Source organism: Balaenoptera ricei, chromosome X, assembly GCF_028023285.1.
Source record: "Balaenoptera ricei isolate mBalRic1 chromosome X, mBalRic1.hap2, whole genome shotgun sequence".
Lineage (NCBI taxonomy): Eukaryota > Metazoa > Chordata > Mammalia > Artiodactyla > Balaenopteridae > Balaenoptera > Balaenoptera ricei.
In genome coordinates this window covers 47,591,702-47,609,881 of record NC_082660.1, presented here as the reverse complement: position 1 = coordinate 47,609,881, position 18,180 = coordinate 47,591,702, and the positions used below count along the sequence as shown (strand labels likewise).

The window sequence follows — 18,180 nt, the reverse complement described above, 5'->3', positions numbered from 1 at the left end:
GGCTGTGGGTATGCCCCCATTGACTCCTCCTGCTCTGTAGGTACTGGCACAGCAGAGAGCTGAGCAACAGCGACGGGAACTGGCACAGAATGCCAGCTCAGACACCCCCATGGACCCTGTGACCTTCATCCAGACTCTGCCCTCAGACCTGCGCCGTAGTGTCCTAGAGGACATGGAGGACAGCGTGTTGGCCGTGATGCCACCTGACATTGCAGCTGAGGCTCAAGCCCTGAGGCGAGAGCAGGAAGCCCGACAGAGGCAGCTCATGCATGAGCGGCTTTTTGGGCACAGCAGCACCTCTGCACTCTCTGCCATTCTTCGAAGCCCGGGTACAGAGGGAGGCAAGTGGGAGGGCTCTGGAATGTCTGGCTTTGGCCACAGGAGACTCTTTGTTCTCCTTTGTATTACTTGGGCCCAGCTCAGCACACACCCCCTCCCCAATTTCAGTTTCCTTTTTCTTTCCTTCCAGCCTTCACCAGTCGCCTGAGTGGCAACCGTGGGGTCCAATACACTCGGCTTGCCGTGCAGAGAGGCGGCACCTTCCAGATGGGGGGTAGCAGCAGCCATAATAGGTACCCTTTGCCTGTCTTTTTTTCTTTGCCATACCACCTTTCATGTCTACTACTAGTCCAACTCTATTTATAGGTGGAGAGGCTGAATGACCTCTCTAGGATGTTTACTTGAATGAATGGGGAAGCCAGATCTTTGGACTCCCCCTTCAGAAAGCCACACTTCTGGTTAGTGTAGCTACTGTAGACCATAATCACAAAGTAAGGTAGGCAGGCAGCAGGCTCTAGCTGTGGTTACAACAAGGAAAGCCACCTGCCTCCCACACAAATAGGAAAACAGTGACAACCGCTTGCCTTGAGATTACAGCACCTAGGCTGCAGAAGAGTTCATTATTAACGAGGCCAGAGCGTGAAGGCAGTGATCAGTCCCTATTCAGCAGATGACCTCCTGGTAGTCTATAGAAGGCCAAAATAAGCATTGTGTCCTAGGACTTTATGGGCAGTCCAATTTTACCAGTTGATACAGACCTGGGCTGCAGTCTCTGCTCTCTTCTCAGTCGTTGTGTGATATAGGGCAAGTCACTTAACCTATTTGAGCCTCTTGCTCATCATCTCAAAATTGGGTGGTTCTCTAGTCTTTACAGGAGCCCCATGAGGAAGCTGTTACAGATATCGTAGGGTATCTGGAACATAGTAGGCACTCAAGGGGACAGCTGTTGTTACTATTAAGAATACTTAAGAGTCCTTGGACTGGACACCCTCCCTGCTCGAGCCTCCTGGGATGTATCCAGCTCATACCCCTCCCCTAGGCCTATGCCTGATCCCAGAGCTCTAGCCAAAGTATTACCCAGAAACTATGCTCTGTTCCAGGCCTTCTGGCAGTAATGTGGACACTCTCCTACGCCTCCGAGGACGGCTCCTCCTGGATCACGAAGCCCTGTCTTGTCTCCTGGTCCTACTTTTTGTGGATGAGCCGAAGCTCAATACTAGCCGTCTACATCGAGTACTGAGAAATCTCTGCTACCACGCCCAGACCCGCCACTGGGTCATCCGAAGCCTGCTCTCCATCTTGCAGCGCAGCAGTGAGAGTGAGCTTTGCATTGAAACACCCAGGCTCTCCTCAAGTGAGGAAAAGGGCAAAAAGTCAAGCAAGAGCTGTGGGTCAAGCAGCCATGAGAACCGGCCCCTGGACCTGCTACACAAGATGGAGTCTAAGAGCTCCAACCAGCTTTCCTGGCTCTCAGTATCCATGGATGCAGCCCTAGGCTGCAGGACTAATATATTCCAGATCCAGCGTTCAGGGGGGCGCAAACATACTGAGAAGCATGCAAGTAGTGGCTCCACTGTCCACATCCACCCCCAGGCTGCTCCTGTTGTCTGCAGACACGTTCTGGATACACTCATTCAATTAGCCAAGGTGAGGAGCTTGGAGGGAACCCAACTCCTGGGGATGGAAGACGGTTGTCAGCCATAGCGTAGGTGAAATCTGAACTCTGAGGGAGCTACCAGGTCCTCATCGTTGGTGCTGAGGCCTGTATTGTTTCTGGGAGATTGTCCAGTAAATAATTTTGTGGGTCTTTTGTGTTCACTCTTCACAATTTTTATGCATTGTCTCATTCAGCCATCAAACAACCCTCAGTGGTTTGCATGGTTCCCATTTTACAGATGAAGAAGCTGGGATACAGAAATCTTTAGTGGCTTTGTCATGTGGCTAGTAAGTGATGGAGCTGGCTGGACCTAGAACTTAATTCAGTTCTCTCTTTTTTTTTTTTCAGTCCTCTTTTTCATAAGCTTTGCTGCCATTTGTTGAGGGCCTGCCTTATACCAGGCACTATGCGAAATGCATTACCTCTAATCTCAACAATTTTGCACAGTCGTGTAGGTATCCTCCCCATTTTGTAAGTATAGAGATAGATGCTCAGAAAAGTTTGCTAATCGTCTGTCTCCCTACAGAGCTTTTGTTAGTTTCTCTAGGCTGCTTCACAACATCAGTTGGATAAAACTCCTATGTTACATCTCTCCAGTGTTACTAAAGCTGTCCAAAGGAGTGGAGAGTCTAGGAGCCAGTTGTCTTTCCTTGTCACAAGACATTTTCTGTGTAGACCTCGTACGCCAAGCCTGTCCTTCTTTTCCTGGCAGGTGTTTCCCAGCCACTTCACACAGCAGCGGACCAAAGAAACAAACTGTGAGAGTGATCGGGAGAGGGGCAGTAAGCAGGCCTGCAGCCCATGCTCTTCACAGTCCACGAGCAGTGGCATTTGCACAGACTTCTGGGACTTATTGGTAAAACTGGACAACATGAATGTCAGCCGGAAAGGCAAGAACTCTGTGAAGTCAGTGCCAGTGAGCGCTGGTGGTGAGGGGGAAACTTCCCCATACAGCCTCGAGGCCTCTCCACTGGGGCAGCTCATGAACATGTTGTCACACCCAGTCATCCGCCGGAGCTCTCTCTTAACTGAGAAACTCCTCAGACTCCTTTCTCTCATCTCAATTGCTCTCCCAGAAAACAAAGTGTCGGAAGCACAGGCTAATTCTGGCAGCAGTGCTTCCTCCACCAGTGTTGCCACATCAACCACATCTACCACCACTACCACTGCTGCCTCCAGCACACCCACTCCCCCTGCTGCAACCACCCCTGTCACTTCTGCTCCGGCCCTGGTTGCTGCCACGACTATATCCACCATTGCTGTAGCCTCTTCAACCACAGTGACTACCCCCACGACTTCTACCACTACTGTTTCAAGTAAGTGTGGATGTAGGCTGGGAGCTGAGGGGTGTGTACACCCACCTCACCCCCAACTCTCCCCCACCCAGGTATTCCTCCCTAAATGACAGCAGTCAGCTTGGTTTGTGTTTGTGAGAGCCAAATGTGTTAATTCTCACCCTCATTTGTCCAAGTTCTCTCCGTCTTCCCCTCCCTCCCCCCTCCACCACTCCTGTGGAGACCACTGAATGTGGCTTCCCCTAGGCTAAGCTCAAAAAGGAGGAGAGGGGCTTCCCTGGTGGCACAGTGGTTGAGAATCTGCCTGCCAATTCAGGGGACACGGGTTCGAGCCCTGGTCTGGGAAGATCCCACATGCCGTGGAACAACTGGGCCCATGAGCCACAATTACTGAGCCTGCGCGTCTGGAGCCTGTGCTCCGCAGCGAGAGAGGCCACGATAGTGAGAGGCCCGCGCACCGCGAAGAAGAGTGGCCCCCGCTTGCCACAACTAGAGAAAGCCCTCACACAGAAACGAAGACCCAACACAGCCATAAATAAATAAATAAATAAATTTTTTTTAAAAAAGGAGGGGGAGAAAGTCCCTGTCTTTAAAGAATCCCCAGTCTTTCTAGCCTGGTTGAGGGAGCCAGTTCTCAGAGGAAGCAGTTCAAGGGCAGGCAGGATAACAGTGGGAATCAGGGTAGAATCAAGTAGCCAGGCCATCCCAGGAAGTGAAGGGAATGTGCCCTGCGGCACACTAACAAGAATCATTTGAAGAAACAGATTTTGAAGGAAGGGGGGCTTTCAGAGAGCCCTCTGACGGTAGGGGAACAGTTGCAAGAAATATCTGGGATTCTTTGTCACTTTAGAAGGTACAGTCATAAGAGTCCTTGGTATCCCAAGTCATTTGGATTCGGCTATGTGGGGTGGATCTTCATTTTCACTACTTTTCCATTTTGAAGCTCTGGGCAGTGCAGCGATTGGCTCTGCCACTTAAGTCTCTGGCATGCGAGTTTCAGAGGCTTACAGTGTTCTGTCTGTTTCCTCAAAGCTTCTACTACTACTAAGGCCAGCAAATCTCCAGCGAAGGTGGGTGATACCGGCAGCAGCACGGACTTTAAGATGGTATCCTCTGGCCTCACTGAAAATCAGCTCCAGCTCTCTGTGGAGGTGAGTCCAAGTTCTTCTGACCTCCCAAGGTTGGGGGAGAAAGAGTTGACTGGGGTAGATAATGTTTTAGTTCTCAAGTTGGGGCTCACCCCATCTCCTTCCTTTTTCCCAGGTGTTGACATCCCATTCTTGTTCTGAAGAAGGCCTAGAGGATGCAGCCAATGTGTTACTGCAGCTCTCTCGGGGGGACCCTGGGACCCGGGACACTGTTTTGAAGCTGCTACTGAATGGAGCCCGCCATCTGGGTTATACCCTTTGTAAACAGATAGGTAATAATAGGAGTAAAGCACCCTGTTTTTCTGAAACCTTCCACTTAGGTGTCACCTTTTTATGGAAGCCTTCCCTGAACCCCCAGGCTGAATCAAACTCCTCTGTGCATCTGTAGCACAGCCCCATGAGCTCTTCTTTCACAGCACTGATAATACTAGGTTGTCATCTGTTTTCCTCTGCCCAGTTCTCTGAGAGCAGGGCTGGTCTTCTCTCTACATTCCCAATCCCTGGCACACAGCTGGTAATCGGTGCTTAGTGAAGGAAAATGAGAACCCATAGGACCGACATTGCTTTTCCATTCTGGGCACTCATAAGAGCCCTATGATGAGCCTGCTGAGGCAGTTCGCCACCTCAGCGATGCACCTATACTACATTCAGGCTCGGGAACTGAAAGAATAATACCCTCTGCCTTTGTGCAGTTTTGAGGGTACAAAAATTCTAAGAATACTTGCAAATTATCTAGTTTCAGTCTTCCTGTTTTACCAAGAAGAAAACTAAAACCCAGGTGATGGGGTGGCTGAATCAAGGAGTGGGGCCAGATTTGCTTTCAGCATCTATAGAGACACTCTTTGCTCTCTCCCACCCCCCATCCCAATCATGGGTCTCCCTAGATCTCAACCACCTGTGTAGTTATCTCCTTCTCACAAACATCCCTGGAGCTGAGGTGACATGAGAGTCAATTAAACTATGTGACCTAGGATGTTCTTTGTTGCATGAGAATTACAGAGTTCTTCCAGAAGAGGCCTCTGATCTTTCTTGACTGCCACCATTTATTCAACATCCATAGGTTAGGCAGTGTCCTAGGCACTCTGCTAGACAGTTATCTCCTAATTCTCAAAGCAGCCTTGTGAGGTTAGGCAGTATAAGCCGCATTATTAAGATGGGTAAGCAAATTGGGAAAGAGATTAAGCAATTTGCCTGAGATTACCACAAAAACCTAAGAAGTTTGAGAGGTATACGGACTTCAAAAGAGATACTTTTTCCCCTCTGCACTGAGCTGTATTTCTTGTAGATTCAGCAAATTCTCAAGGCCAGATAAACCAGTGGCCCCTGAGCAGTTAGTTGATCTGTGAGCACACATAGTAAAATGAACAGAGCAAAATTCTGCTCATTCCAGGTTCAGTGCAGCTGAACAAAGCACCTAGGAAGTTTTCTTGGAAAGGTTTGGCTTTTCACTGTTTCATTAGGGAAGTCTCTGAACACTTGCTGGCTTCTCTGCCTGCCCAGGAACCCTTCTGGCTGAACTACGGGAATACAATCTGGAACAGCAGCGGCGAGCCCAGTGTGAGACCCTCTCCCCTGATGGCCTGCCTGAGGAGCAGCCACAGACCACCAAGCTGAAAGGCAAAATGCAGAGCAGGTAGGTGGCAGCTGCCCATTTGGCCGTGGGGTTGGGATCAGGGACATTCTGAAAAGTGGCTCTTCCTGGCTTCCTGGTTATTTTTTCCCTCTTCCCTGGACAGATTTTGTTTCTGTCCTGTACACAGTCGGCCCTATTTTTCCTACTTGTGTGATTTTCTTCTGAGATTCCTTACCCCCTGCTTGACACAAGAAAGCCCTGCCTGCTCTGGGTGTTGATGCTTTGATGCTCTCAGTATATGCAAGCCACCTCTACACTCTCCAGGTTTGACATGGCTGAGAATGTGGTAATCGTGGCATCTCAGAAGCGACCTCTGGGTGGCCGGGAGCTCCAGTTGCCTTCTATGTCCATGTTGACATCCAAGACATCTACCCAGAAGTTCTTCTTGAGGGTACTGCAGGTCATCATCCAGCTCCGGGACGACACACGCCGAGCTAACAAGAAAGCCAAGCAGACAGGCAGGCTAGGTATGGAACTGGGGTGTCCAGTTGAGGGGCAAGGTTGGCGGTGGAAAAACAAGAGACCCTGGAGGGCAGGACTTAATGTCATGTCTCCTTCCTGTTTGATCTTTTCTAAGGAAAATGATGATCCTATCTTAAAATGTTGGTGGCTGCATTCTGTATCTCACTCAAGCCGTCTACATAGGAAATTTCACTAGGGCAAGTGGGAATTAAAGGGGAGTGGAAATCTGGCAAGGAAACTGGGGACAGATCTTTTGGTGAACAAGATTTAACTCACTGAGTTTGTCTCCTCTCTGCTTCCTTGAACACTCTTGGCTAAAATATTGTAGCCATGTTGCCTCAGCTATGGCATGCCAAATCCAACGTCTTTCCCCCTGTCCCGCAGAACTCTCTCACCTGCCACCATCCGTCTGCCCAGCCCCATGTTGCCTGCCCTTATCTGTAATGGTAGCTCTTAGTGCCTGACGATGAGCATTCTGAGGCTGCCTGAGCTTAAAGCTCAAAGACTTCAGCAAGGTGTCCCGTGGTGGCCCAGGAGATGGGAGAGAGAATATTGAGCATTCTCTCTTTCTACAGTTTACATCTTACCTTCTTTTTTCTTTCTCCCAGGTTCTTCCGGTTTAGGCTCAGCTAGCAGCATCCAGGCAGCTGTTCGGCAGCTGGAGGCTGAGGCTGATGCCATTATACAAATGGTACGTGAGGGTCAAAGGGCGCGGAGACAGCAACAAGCAGCAACGGTTAGCATGATGCCTGTGGCCCCTCATTCATTTGTCTCTCCTCCCTCCCCCACCACATCATCAGTGGGGTTTCATTGCCCTTACCTTGTATGCTTTTGCATTAAGTTTGCTATATGAATGCTTCTGGATAACAGGGTTACTTTCTCTTGGTGCTTTCTTTACTGTTTGTTTATTGGTTTGGTTTGGTTTGATTTAAAGCTTGGCCATCATACCCCACTCCCAGCTATCCAATCAACAGTGGCGCTTTTGCAAACTGCATAATGCTAAGTGTCTGGGTTCTGAGGGGATTCGTGATAAAAGATTTTTCAGTCTCATGGAACAATGCAAGTACCTCAGAGACACGTCAGGAATCCTGCCCTTGAAAGTCCCCCAAGCTTGGTACACATCCCACACAGCCTCTTCTGGCTATGGCTGATCCCTCCACCCTGGTCTCTGCCTCTATTCTTCATACTCCTTTGGCACCCAGGCAGTTGGGCACTTTTAGGAGGAAGCCTTTTCAGGTTCCTAGGTAGCCAGTTCATTGTTGGGATCTCAGCACAGAGTGGCTGTAGGAAAAGCCTGGAATCATGTATATATGCTGTGGCACTCATTGTTTTCCTGTCCTTGTAACAACATGCAAGTCGCCTTCCCAAGATCCGGGAAATAAGGATATCTCGATGCCTATTTTTTCTTTATCTGTAATTACTATTATACAGTGTGATTTCATTGAGCATGCTGGGAACAGCCTAGAATTTAAGAGCTGTAGCTCCAGCAGGGTAGAAAGGGAGAATAGAGAACTATTATTCTGGAGTATTTTTTCTGCCCAGTCTCTTTCCCACACCTGATATGACAGATGTTGGCTTTTTTAAAAAGCCAATCCCATCCATCAAAGATTGCACTAATTCATTCCCGTTATTTCCCCTTTTGTGAGCAAAAAGGAACAAAGAGTAAACCTACCTTCTGCCCATCTGAGTTTTATATATAGGTATATATATGTGTGTAAACTGTCCCTAGAAGTCTTGAAGTCCAGGAGGATGGTGCCTGACTGGACACAGGCCTGGAATAGAGTGGAGGCAAATGCGGGCATCCAGGGAGCTCTTTGCAAAAGCTTGCTAGCTCAGGGTGGAGGACAGCAAAGGAGGTGGGAAGGCCATACTTTTGTCCTGGAGAGCTACCTAAGGAAACTTCTTTCCATATGGGAAGACATGGGAGGCTTCTTTCCAAGCTTATGATATGTGAGAGATTGTAGGACAGCCTCTAGCCTGTCCCTGAGGAAAGCAGAGTTGCACCCTTTATGTGACTTTGTCTCCCTTTTATCCAGTCGGAGTCAAGCCAGTCAGAGGCATCTGTCCGAAGGGAGGAATCACCCATGGATGTGGACCAGCCATCTCCCAGTGCTCAAGATACTCAGTCCATTGGTCAGTACTGCGTCCCATCTCCAGCCCAACAAAAGGGAGAACCAGTCTTCATGGAATGCCTGCTGGATCCCCTGCTTCCAACATACATAAGCTCAGTGTTTTTTCCAGTTTGTTCAAGTGAACCCTGGTTTCTGTATGTTGATAGGCCCGTACCAATCAACTAAGATCACTAACCATCACCACCTGGTCCTCATTGGAGAATCATAGCACACATTGCAATTTCTGTAGTAAAGAAACTATGATGATATTGTGTGGAGACAGCATACGTTTGAGTCTTGTCTCCCCATTTACTATCTCTGGGACCTGAGGCAAACCTCTCTTTGTTCAGTTTCCTCATTTAAAATAGGGATGTTCATAGTTAGGATTGAGTTAACACGTGTACATATAGCACTTAGAGCAGTACCTGGCACACAGTGGATGCTATTATTAGCAGCATTTTTCAAGGTTAATTTCATATAGAATGCTTTTTGGCACCCTTTTGACACATTCCTGTGGGATAGTGTTGTCATAGGACATCCAGTTTTTAAAATATATTAAATCATTTAATAATCCATAGGTTTTCTGGGAGCTAGTAAGGCAATGAGAAGACCAATGCTGTCTGGTAGAATTTTCTTGCAGTAGCCATTAGCTACATGTAGCTTACTGAGCACTTGAAAAGCGTCTAGTGCAACTAGACAAACTTTTTCTTGTATTAATTTTATTCAGTTTAAGTTTAAATGCCATCCAGTATAGGACTAGAACTTGCTTTCAGATGTCACTCAATTACTCATTGGCCAGTGGACCAATCTACTTGATCTGCCTAATGGCCTGTGCATTTGGTCTGAATGAAGGAAAAGCCTCAGGGGCTTCCCAATCTCTCCTCTCTGTGCCCTCTATGCTCAGATGGAACTCCACAGGGGGAGAAGGAGGAGAGGCCACCCGAGTTACCCCTGCTCAGCGAGCAACTGAGCTTGGATGAGCTGTGGGACATGCTGGGAGAGTGCCTAAAGGAACTGGAGGAATCCCATGACCAGCATGCGGTGCTAGGTGAGTTGTGGCCTGAGGGAGGGCCCAGGTCCGCTGATCTGCTCTGGGGCCCTTTCTGCCAGCTTAATCTTCTTCCTTCCAGATTACTCCTCTCCGTCAGATCTCCATAATAGGAGTTCAAAGGAGAGGATTTTTTTTCTCTGACTTCATTGTCAGAAAAAAGATTAACGTTCTCTTTTGGTAGCTGGTATCTTTTACTTTTTAGACCGGGGGAATCTTTATAACTGGTTGCCTATCCCATTTTTCTCTGGAAACTCTGACTTCCTCTGCAGCACCATTATATTTCTCCTGCAAGTTTTCATTACTTTTTCATGTAGTACTTTTGAAATTTGATTATGAGGGGGGAAGAGGTTTATATGTTGAAGTTTATAAAGTAAATTGTCACTGTCCTATCGTTCCTACCCCCAGTACTACAGCCTGCCGTCGAGGCCTTCTTTCTGGTCCATGCCACAGAGCGGGAGAGCAAGCCTCCTGTCCGAGACACCCGTGAGAGCCAGCTGGCACACATCAAGGATGAGCCTCCTCCACTCTCCCCTGCCCCCTTAACCCCAGCCACTCCTTCCTCCCTTGACCCATTCTTCTCCCGGGAGCCCTCGTCTATGCACATCTCATCAAGCCTGCCCCCTGACACACAGAAGTTTCTTCGCTTTGCAGGTACAGGGAACTCTTAGGTACCCAAATGTAGAAGGCTTCATTTTTTTACAGGGTCAATTCATACATTTTGTTCTTAGCTGATTTGCAGGGGGAGAGAGAGAGAGAGGGAGAGAGAGTGAGAGAGAGAGAGAGAGAGAGTGTGTGTGTGTGTGTGTGTGTGTGTGTGTGTGTGTGTGTTGGAAAGTGAGGCTAGTGAGGTAGGGACTGGGTCTGGAAGTCCTTGTGTGCCACACTACGTTTTTTTCCCCTGAAACAAGGAAGAGAGAGTTGCTGGCTGGTTGGCTTTCATTCATTATTCTGAGACCCATGATGTGCTGATTCCTGCTGTCCTTTCTCCCCCCAGAGACTCATCGCACTGTGTTAAACCAGATCCTACGGCAGTCCACCACCCACCTCGCTGACGGGCCTTTTGCTGTCCTGGTAGACTACATTCGTGTCCTCGACTTTGATGTCAAGCGCAAGTATGTGCCCTCCTGGTGTTGGGGGGATGGGAACTCTCTAAATGGTATCTCCTCTCCCAGAAAGGAGCCAAAATTTCTCCTGGGATGATGTTTTCAGGGAAAAAAGTTTCCCTTGGTGGCAGCCCTTAGAATGGTGCTGGGGGGTAGGAGGGGCGGGGAGAGACTCATCTGTCTGTGCCACGGACAATCATTGTACGTAAATACTCCTTGGCCTTCTCCAACCCAGTCTCCATTCTTCATCAGAGAAATGCAAGCCTTTGTTTAATCACATGATTTCTAAAGTCCCAGTCCTTCCTTTGGGGTAATACAGGAGGTGCAGGTAGCCACAGCAGGGCTCGTGGGGGGGCGAGCCTCCACAACACTCCTGTCATTTTTTACTCTTCTCTTCCTTCCTGTGCACCTACACATGCTTACCTGCTTATTGCAGAAATTCCATGCCTTAATGTCTGTGGGCCCCTATTCGATGGAGATGGGAAAAATTTAGAGTTGGTAGTGAATGACCTGCCTCTCCCAAACACTGGAGGGATCAAAGTGTCTGGAGGATGGGGGGAACATCACTGCGGATCTTCATCCTAATCAGGCAAACAAAAGTTTACTCTGCCACCCCTAATCTTATTTTCCTTCCTTTCCTACCTCCCAAGATATTTCCGCCAAGAGCTGGAGCGTTTGGACGAGGGGCTCCGGAAAGAAGACATGGCTGTGCACGTCCGCCGTGACCATGTGTTTGAAGACTCCTATCGTGAGCTGCACCGGAAATCCCCTGAAGAAATGAAGAATCGATTGTAAGAGCCCAGAGCAGAGAATAAGCAGGATGGGAGGGTTGGGACCCTCCCTACATGGTAGTGAAGGCTTACTTGGGGCCCAGATGTGCAGGGGAACTTAGGGAGGTGCTGCCCTCCCCAGTAGGAATTCCTAAGAGGAATCCAGCTTAGATAATCTCACTGAACTGTCACCTGTCTTCTCCACCCAGTCTCATGAGACTGGTCTTTTGCTGGCCATCTGGCCCTTGGGCTGAGCTATCCAACAATTCCTGTACAGACCGGAGAGTCTTTCGCATTTACAAAGGTACACCTGATGGCTTCGCAAAGAGAGCTTCCTCCATTGTTACACTAGGAACGGGAACCCTGCTAAGCAAATGGTACCCTGGGTTGAGGGAGACCATACTTGCAAGAGTGGCTCCCCACCAAATTGGTAATCCCTCACTGGTGATTCTGGCGCCACCTAGAGGAGATTGGCAGTTTGCAGTACCATGTGTCATGGGAGCCATTGAGATGATAGACCTATTGATGTAGTTTGATCCTCCTGAACTCAGGAACTTGATTCCTCCCTTCCCTTATGGCATGGGCTCACTATCCATGTAGTCACACAGGAAGTCAGAGAGGCTTCCAAGACAGACTGAACCCTACTCCTCCACCACCAAATCCTTATAGACGTCGGACTCTGAGCTCAGCTCTCTTTGATGCCGCTTGATGATTCCTTCCTTGATGAAAGCCTCCTGCTTTCTTATTAGGCCTTTATAGCTTTCCTATTACTGTTTTCTGGAATATGGGTGAGGCTTTACTGATACTTCGGGACATCTCTTCCATCAGTGATGCCCTTTTTTGTCCCAGATCCCCACCGCTCCTCTGGGCTCTCCTGGCACTCTGCATTTACCACTGTCCTCTGACCCTGCACTCCCCAGCTACTCCTTCGCAATCGCTCACTCAGGTCATGCTGTGCAAAAGAATGGATTTGTCCTGGGCTTTCTGCACATCCCTGTTTCTGCTCTCTTATACAGGTATATAGTGTTTGAAGGAGAAGAAGGGCAGGATGCTGGAGGGCTCCTGCGGGAGTGGTATATGATCATCTCTCGGGAGATGTTTAATCCTATGTATGCCTTGTTCCGTACCTCACCTGGTGATCGGGTCACATACACCATCAATCCATCTTCCCACTGCAACCCCAACCACCTTAGCTACTTCAAGTTTGTCGGACGCATCGTGGCCAAAGCTGTATATGACAACCGCCTCCTAGAGTGCTACTTTACTCGGTCCTTCTACAAACACATCTTGGGCAAGTCTGTCAGGTGAGGATGTGGTACAAACCTGGGACTGTCTTCAGTCCTGGAAATCTAGTCCCTTTTCTTGTGTCCCATCACTAGGCTGCCTCTCCTCCACCCCAACCCATGGCCCTAATTTTGTTTATCTAGATATACAGATATGGAGAGTGAAGATTACCACTTCTACCAGGGCCTGGTTTATCTGCTGGAAAATGATGTCTCCACACTAGGCTACGACCTCACCTTCAGCACTGAGGTAGGTCAGGAGATCCTGACCATGGCACATCCCAGCTAGTCGAGGAAACCCGTTATGGGGTTGTCCTTGAACTGGCATTGGATAACCTCTAATGCTTCTAAGGAAGCATCTTGATGTCTTAAGTCCCATTCCCCGTTCCCCATCTGGCAGAGAGCAGTGGGTATTTGCATGAGATGGCACAAACAGAAAAACCAGAATTTGTAAAACAATCCAGGCTGTTTCCTAGTTTCCTCTATATTTTGAAAAAATGCTCTAGTACATTATTCTTCATTCCCAAAGGCAGTTCACTCTAGAAAAATTGTACAAATAGACATAAATGAAAAACAAAAAAATTTCAAGGTTACTCTTCCCCCAAATTGCTTTCCATAAAGATTCTGTTGTGTTACATTATGTATGTTATCCATGCCCTTTTCCCTTTTACTATTGATAGTTTCCGTATGTTTTAGGACCAAACCCTTGGCCTTTCCCTATTAGGGATTTATGAGCTCATGAGAAAAGTCACTGTTTTTTATGACCTTGCTTCATCTCCTTGCCCAGGATACAGCAAAGAGTTTAGGGTGTGTTTCCAGGTATCTATGTAAGTTCCATCCTAGACCAAGCCTGATTCATATTATTGGTTTTGGGTATTCTAGGTCCAAGAGTTTGGAGTGTGTGAAGTTCGTGACCTCAAACCCAATGGGGCCAACATCTTGGTAACAGAGGAGAATAAGAAGGAGTATGTACACCTGGTGTGCCAGATGAGAATGACAGGTAGGGGAAATGTCCATTAGACTCCCTAGTTGCTCAGTATGGGGCAAGGTCAGGCCTCACTCATTTCACAGACATTGTTTCTTCTCTTCCCCTATGCCAGCCACAAATGCCTTGCATAAAAGGAGTCCAAAAACCTGACCAAAAAATATTTCCCTTCATCCACCCTCATATGGGGGCCTAGAAACAGAGTGGTAGGTGAGGTAGGCAGATCAGTCAGCATCCTGCCAGATTGGGGATCTCTGACCTCTAACAGTTGTATGAGTTCAGATGCCACGTGGCTTGTTGGTTCTCTCCCCAGGAGCCATCCGCAAACAGCTGGCAGCTTTCTTAGAAGGTTTCTATGAGATCATTCCAAAGCGCCTCATTTCCATCTTCACTGAGCAGGAGTTAGAGCTGCTCATATCAGGACTGCCCACAATCGACATTGACGATTTGAAATCCAACACTGAATACCACAAGTACCAGTCCAACTCTATTCAGGTGAGCTGCTGCTGGCATCCCTCCCTGTATCCTTAAGCAGTGTTAGTTTGTATGACACCAAATAAACCAGTACTCTTAGGGGAAGGGAGTTTTGAGTGACAGCTTACCTGTACCTAACTCTTCACTCTTCTGGAGTTTCAGTTTTCAGGTGATCTCCTTGCTCATCTTGTGAATGGAGGAACTGAAACCTGTCTCACAGAAGGGGCTTGCCTAACATTCCAAATCCCATCCCCCTTTCTTCCAAGAGCTCTCTACCTAACACTGGCTTCTTGTGTTCATTCCTGTAGATCCAGTGGTTCTGGAGAGCACTGCGTTCTTTCGATCAAGCTGACCGTGCCAAGTTCCTCCAGTTTGTCACGGGTACTTCCAAGGTGCCCCTGCAAGGTTTTGCTGCCCTTGAAGGCATGAATGGCATTCAGAAGTTTCAGATCCATCGAGATGACAGGTCCACAGACCGCCTGCCTTCAGCTCACACATGGTAAGAGGAAAGGTTTGTTCTCCTTTTCAGCATTTAGATTGAATTTGCGTATTTGCTACTTCTAGGCCCCTACCCGTGGTCAGGAGCGCAAATCTGGCCCCAGGTACCCCGGACCTGGGGTAGCTCACAGTTTGGTGGTTTTTGTGGAGAAGATGATATTTGAGATGAGAGGCTGGCCCAGACTCACAGTGGGGCTGGGGTGACATTGCAGATGAGCACTGCCATGTGAGAACAAGGTGTATTCCAGGGCTCAACGTGGCCAGAGCAAGGAGTTGCAGGGAGCAGAATGCTAAAGAACTTGGCAGGGGTGACCAGTGACCCTGAATGCCTCCTTGGAGCTTTCATGTAGGGTCGTGGTATTTAAGGAGGAGTGACAGGGTCAGATTATGTTTTAGGTGCCTGGTGGCCAGTATTGGGGCCAGATTAGAGGAGGGCAGACAAGGCTAGGACAGGATTGGGAGTCTACGAGCAGAAGTCAAGTGGGCACCATGGGAACACGGATTTGGTTATCATCTTTTGTCACGAATTGATCTTTCTTCTTTCCCTAGTTTTAATCAGCTGGACCTGCCTGCCTATGAGAGCTTTGAGAAGCTCCGCCACATGCTACTATTGGCCATCCAGGAGTGCTCTGAAGGCTTTGGGCTGGCCTAATAAGGCCCCGCCCACCACTGTGGGGTTTTTCTACCATTGTTGGACCTGGGAAGGGGGGAAATGAAAACAAAAAAGAACCAGAAAGAAAATGTCAAAACCAATAAATGAAAATCCACCAACTCACCATGTGTGTGTCCCAGCTGCCCCATCTTCCCCAGCGCATACCCGTTCCCCCTTTCCTGCTCATTCTCTCTCCCCGCTCCCTTTTCCTCACCTCCTCTCCCCGTTCCATGCCGTCCATGATCCCTCACCCCGTGTATTAAAAAGGCAATAGCCTTTACAGGGACCCGTTTGTCCCAACTGTTTGAACAGTGTGCTCCTCAGATTCTGTGTTCAGAAGGATTTGCTGCATTGAGACTTGAAACCTTTGGATAGGGGAAAAAATTATATATATATATATTTTTTTGTTCTGTTTGCATTTCTTAATTTGTGCTTGGAATGTGTTGATGTGCACAGCTAATGATTCAATGCGAGAAAAGATTGGCGTCTGTGTTGTGGAGGTTTCAAATAAAGAGCACTCTTCATAACTCACTTTTCACAATGGAGTTTTTTTCAAGTTTAAAAAGAAACACTTCTTGAGCACATGCTAGATGGCTGAAGAAGAAATCCAAATGGACTCTCCAGAAAGCCATCTCTGTCACCACACGGGTGCATCCTCCTCCTTCAGAGTCATCAGGAACTGGGGAGATCTTTTTCAGAATGGGATCTGCACTTGGGGGTGGTGATGGTGTTAGAGATTATAGCCAAGGACAAAGCATTGCCTTGCTCTAGGGGAACAAACCAGCAGGGTTCTAAGAGAATTCACTCAACCCAACCGAAGGTTCTATTTCCTGAGCCTTTATAACAGTTTCAAGCCTGGAGCTCAGTTTAAAATTTTGATTTCATTTATTAATGTTTTAGTTTATTTCTAACAAATTTTAATAAGCAAATAATTTGACTAGCTCCCCAGAACAGTCTTTCCATCCTTTTTGGTTTTGTTTTGTCATCTGCTTGTTTGCCAGTCTGTTCACGGATCGCCCAACAGTCTTTTGTGGTTTTTTTTACTCCATCCAGCACTTAAAGTTGATCTAAGGACTTTGATGGTTCCAGCCTTCAAAGAAAAAAGTAATAAAAGTTTAGTTAGAAAAATAACCTCAAGTGGTACTTGCTTTGTGTGGGTTTTCTCATTCTCCGAGGCTCTACTTCTTAGAGATTTTCCCCTTAACCATGTCCCAAAGTGTGGATCTAGGAAAGTGGTGTGTCTGTGCTTAACCTGATCCCTTGGTCCTGATGCAAATGGCTGCTTGTCTTTTTTTTTTTCTTCCAATGTTCACACTTGTCTGTTCCTGGCCCCCCTGACCACTGAGAAGACAGATGAATCAACCCTGTCCCTCCTATTGAGCTTCTAGTCAAGGGGTGAAGACAGATAAGTTCTGTGACCAGGTGTAGGAAGGGGGTCTGGGTGCCCAGCAGAAGTACCTGGTCTAGCCTGGGAGATCAGGAAAGGCTTTCTATCGTCAGTGGCATTTGGGTTGAATCATAAGGCTGTGTGAGACTGAAGATTAAGAAGAACAGGGTGATCTAGCTCAAGGCAGCAAGGGTCCAGTTGACAGGGCAAGGCTTGAGCAAAGGATAGTGGCCTGAGATGAGGCTGGGAATCCACCAGGGCTTTAAAATAAAAGGAACAAATAAGCAGAAATATAGTAGAATTGATCAATACACTTAAGAACTGGTTCTTTGAAAAATCAAAGTAGAATAAAGCTCTGACGATTTAAATTTGAAAGGGGTGCAAGGGTTGGGAGTCGGGTGTGGGAGTTCGGAGTACAGATGGAATAATCCTGAAGGAAATAAATGAATCTAATTCAATGGCATACCACAAAAACCTAATGTGACTGAGTATGATTTGCCTTTGGGATATTCATCACCTCAATGTCAAAAGAGAAAAACCTTTTGACAGTAGATGCAAGGCATTTGCCAACAGTAACTATTCCTGGTAACTTGTAAAGATACTACCTTGATAAGGTAGCATCAGACCAAGAGTCAACATCACACTGCAAGCATAAAGTGGTCAGTTATCACCATTAACACTGTTCTGCAAGTTCTAGCCATTTCCATAAAGCAGGAAACAAGGTATAGCTGTTGAAGAGAAACTATTTTGCTAAACCAAGAGAATCAAAAGTTATTAGAGCTTAAGTGAGTCCAGCAAGAGGCCTGGTTATAATGAACAAAACATTCGTGTAAACGTTTATTGTCCAACAAGTATAAATAATCTGATAAATTAATATAAAGAAATCCTATACAATAGTAAAAATATCCATTGCATATATCAACATACACAATCTCAAAGATAAGCAAAAATGTATGAGACCTGCCTGTTTAAAAATTGCAAAACAGTACTACATATGTGTATACCAAGAACATGAAAAACCACATCCACATGTATGAAGAGTATGGAAGCCCATGCATAAGTATGACAGTACTGCACGATGTTCAGGATAAGCTATGGGGGACAAAAGGGGATGCAGTTGGGAAGAGGTACATTACCCAGAGGGCTTAAATTAAATGTTTTATTTCTTAAGCTGGGTGGTGCAGGGTACATAAGTATTTCTTATAATACTATAATACTTTATAACTTTTCTACACCTGAGATATTTCAAAATAAGTTTTTTGAGATGGACAATTTAATAGTTCCAAATGCATTTGAGGCAGGTATCAAGGAAGTCAATAAGAGGCCTAAATTTACGTGAAGGCTAATTAATAGCTGCTTTCATGATATGATTAAACATGTCTCTTTTTGCCC

General features: G+C 47.2%; 1 protein-coding gene across 18 annotated transcripts in view; it reads left to right on the top strand.

The window, feature by feature from the left end:
- HUWE1 (HECT, UBA and WWE domain containing E3 ubiquitin protein ligase 1) overlaps positions 1–15,928 on the top strand; it is a 141,612-nt gene extending 125,684 nt beyond the window's left edge. For 17 of the 18 annotated variants that reach the window (XM_059911631.1, XM_059911630.1, XM_059911626.1 and 14 more), the window contains 20 exons: positions 41–329; positions 470–572; positions 1,380–1,926; positions 2,649–3,252; positions 4,264–4,382; positions 4,495–4,651; positions 5,880–6,012; positions 6,277–6,479; positions 7,083–7,210; positions 8,511–8,607; positions 9,490–9,633; positions 10,042–10,287; positions 10,631–10,748; positions 11,390–11,530; positions 12,526–12,813; positions 12,937–13,042; positions 13,675–13,792; positions 14,091–14,272; positions 14,560–14,750; positions 15,299–15,928. In XM_059911631.1, coding sequence (XP_059767614.1) covers positions 41–329; positions 470–572; positions 1,380–1,926; positions 2,649–3,252; positions 4,264–4,382; positions 4,495–4,651; positions 5,880–6,012; positions 6,277–6,479; positions 7,083–7,210; positions 8,511–8,607; positions 9,490–9,633; positions 10,042–10,287; positions 10,631–10,748; positions 11,390–11,530; positions 12,526–12,813; positions 12,937–13,042; positions 13,675–13,792; positions 14,091–14,272; positions 14,560–14,750; positions 15,299–15,401 — 4,017 coding nt within the window. In that variant the 3' untranslated portion in view covers positions 15,402–15,928. The remainder of the gene's footprint in view (positions 1–40; positions 330–469; positions 573–1,379; positions 1,927–2,648; positions 3,253–4,263; positions 4,383–4,494; positions 4,652–5,879; positions 6,013–6,276; positions 6,480–7,082; positions 7,211–8,510; positions 8,608–9,489; positions 9,634–10,041; positions 10,288–10,630; positions 10,749–11,389; positions 11,531–12,525; positions 12,814–12,936; positions 13,043–13,674; positions 13,793–14,090; positions 14,273–14,559; positions 14,751–15,298) is intronic. The other variant, XM_059911627.1, reaches the window with a different exon arrangement.
- The last annotated feature ends 2,252 nt before the right edge of the window (positions 15,929–18,180 follow it).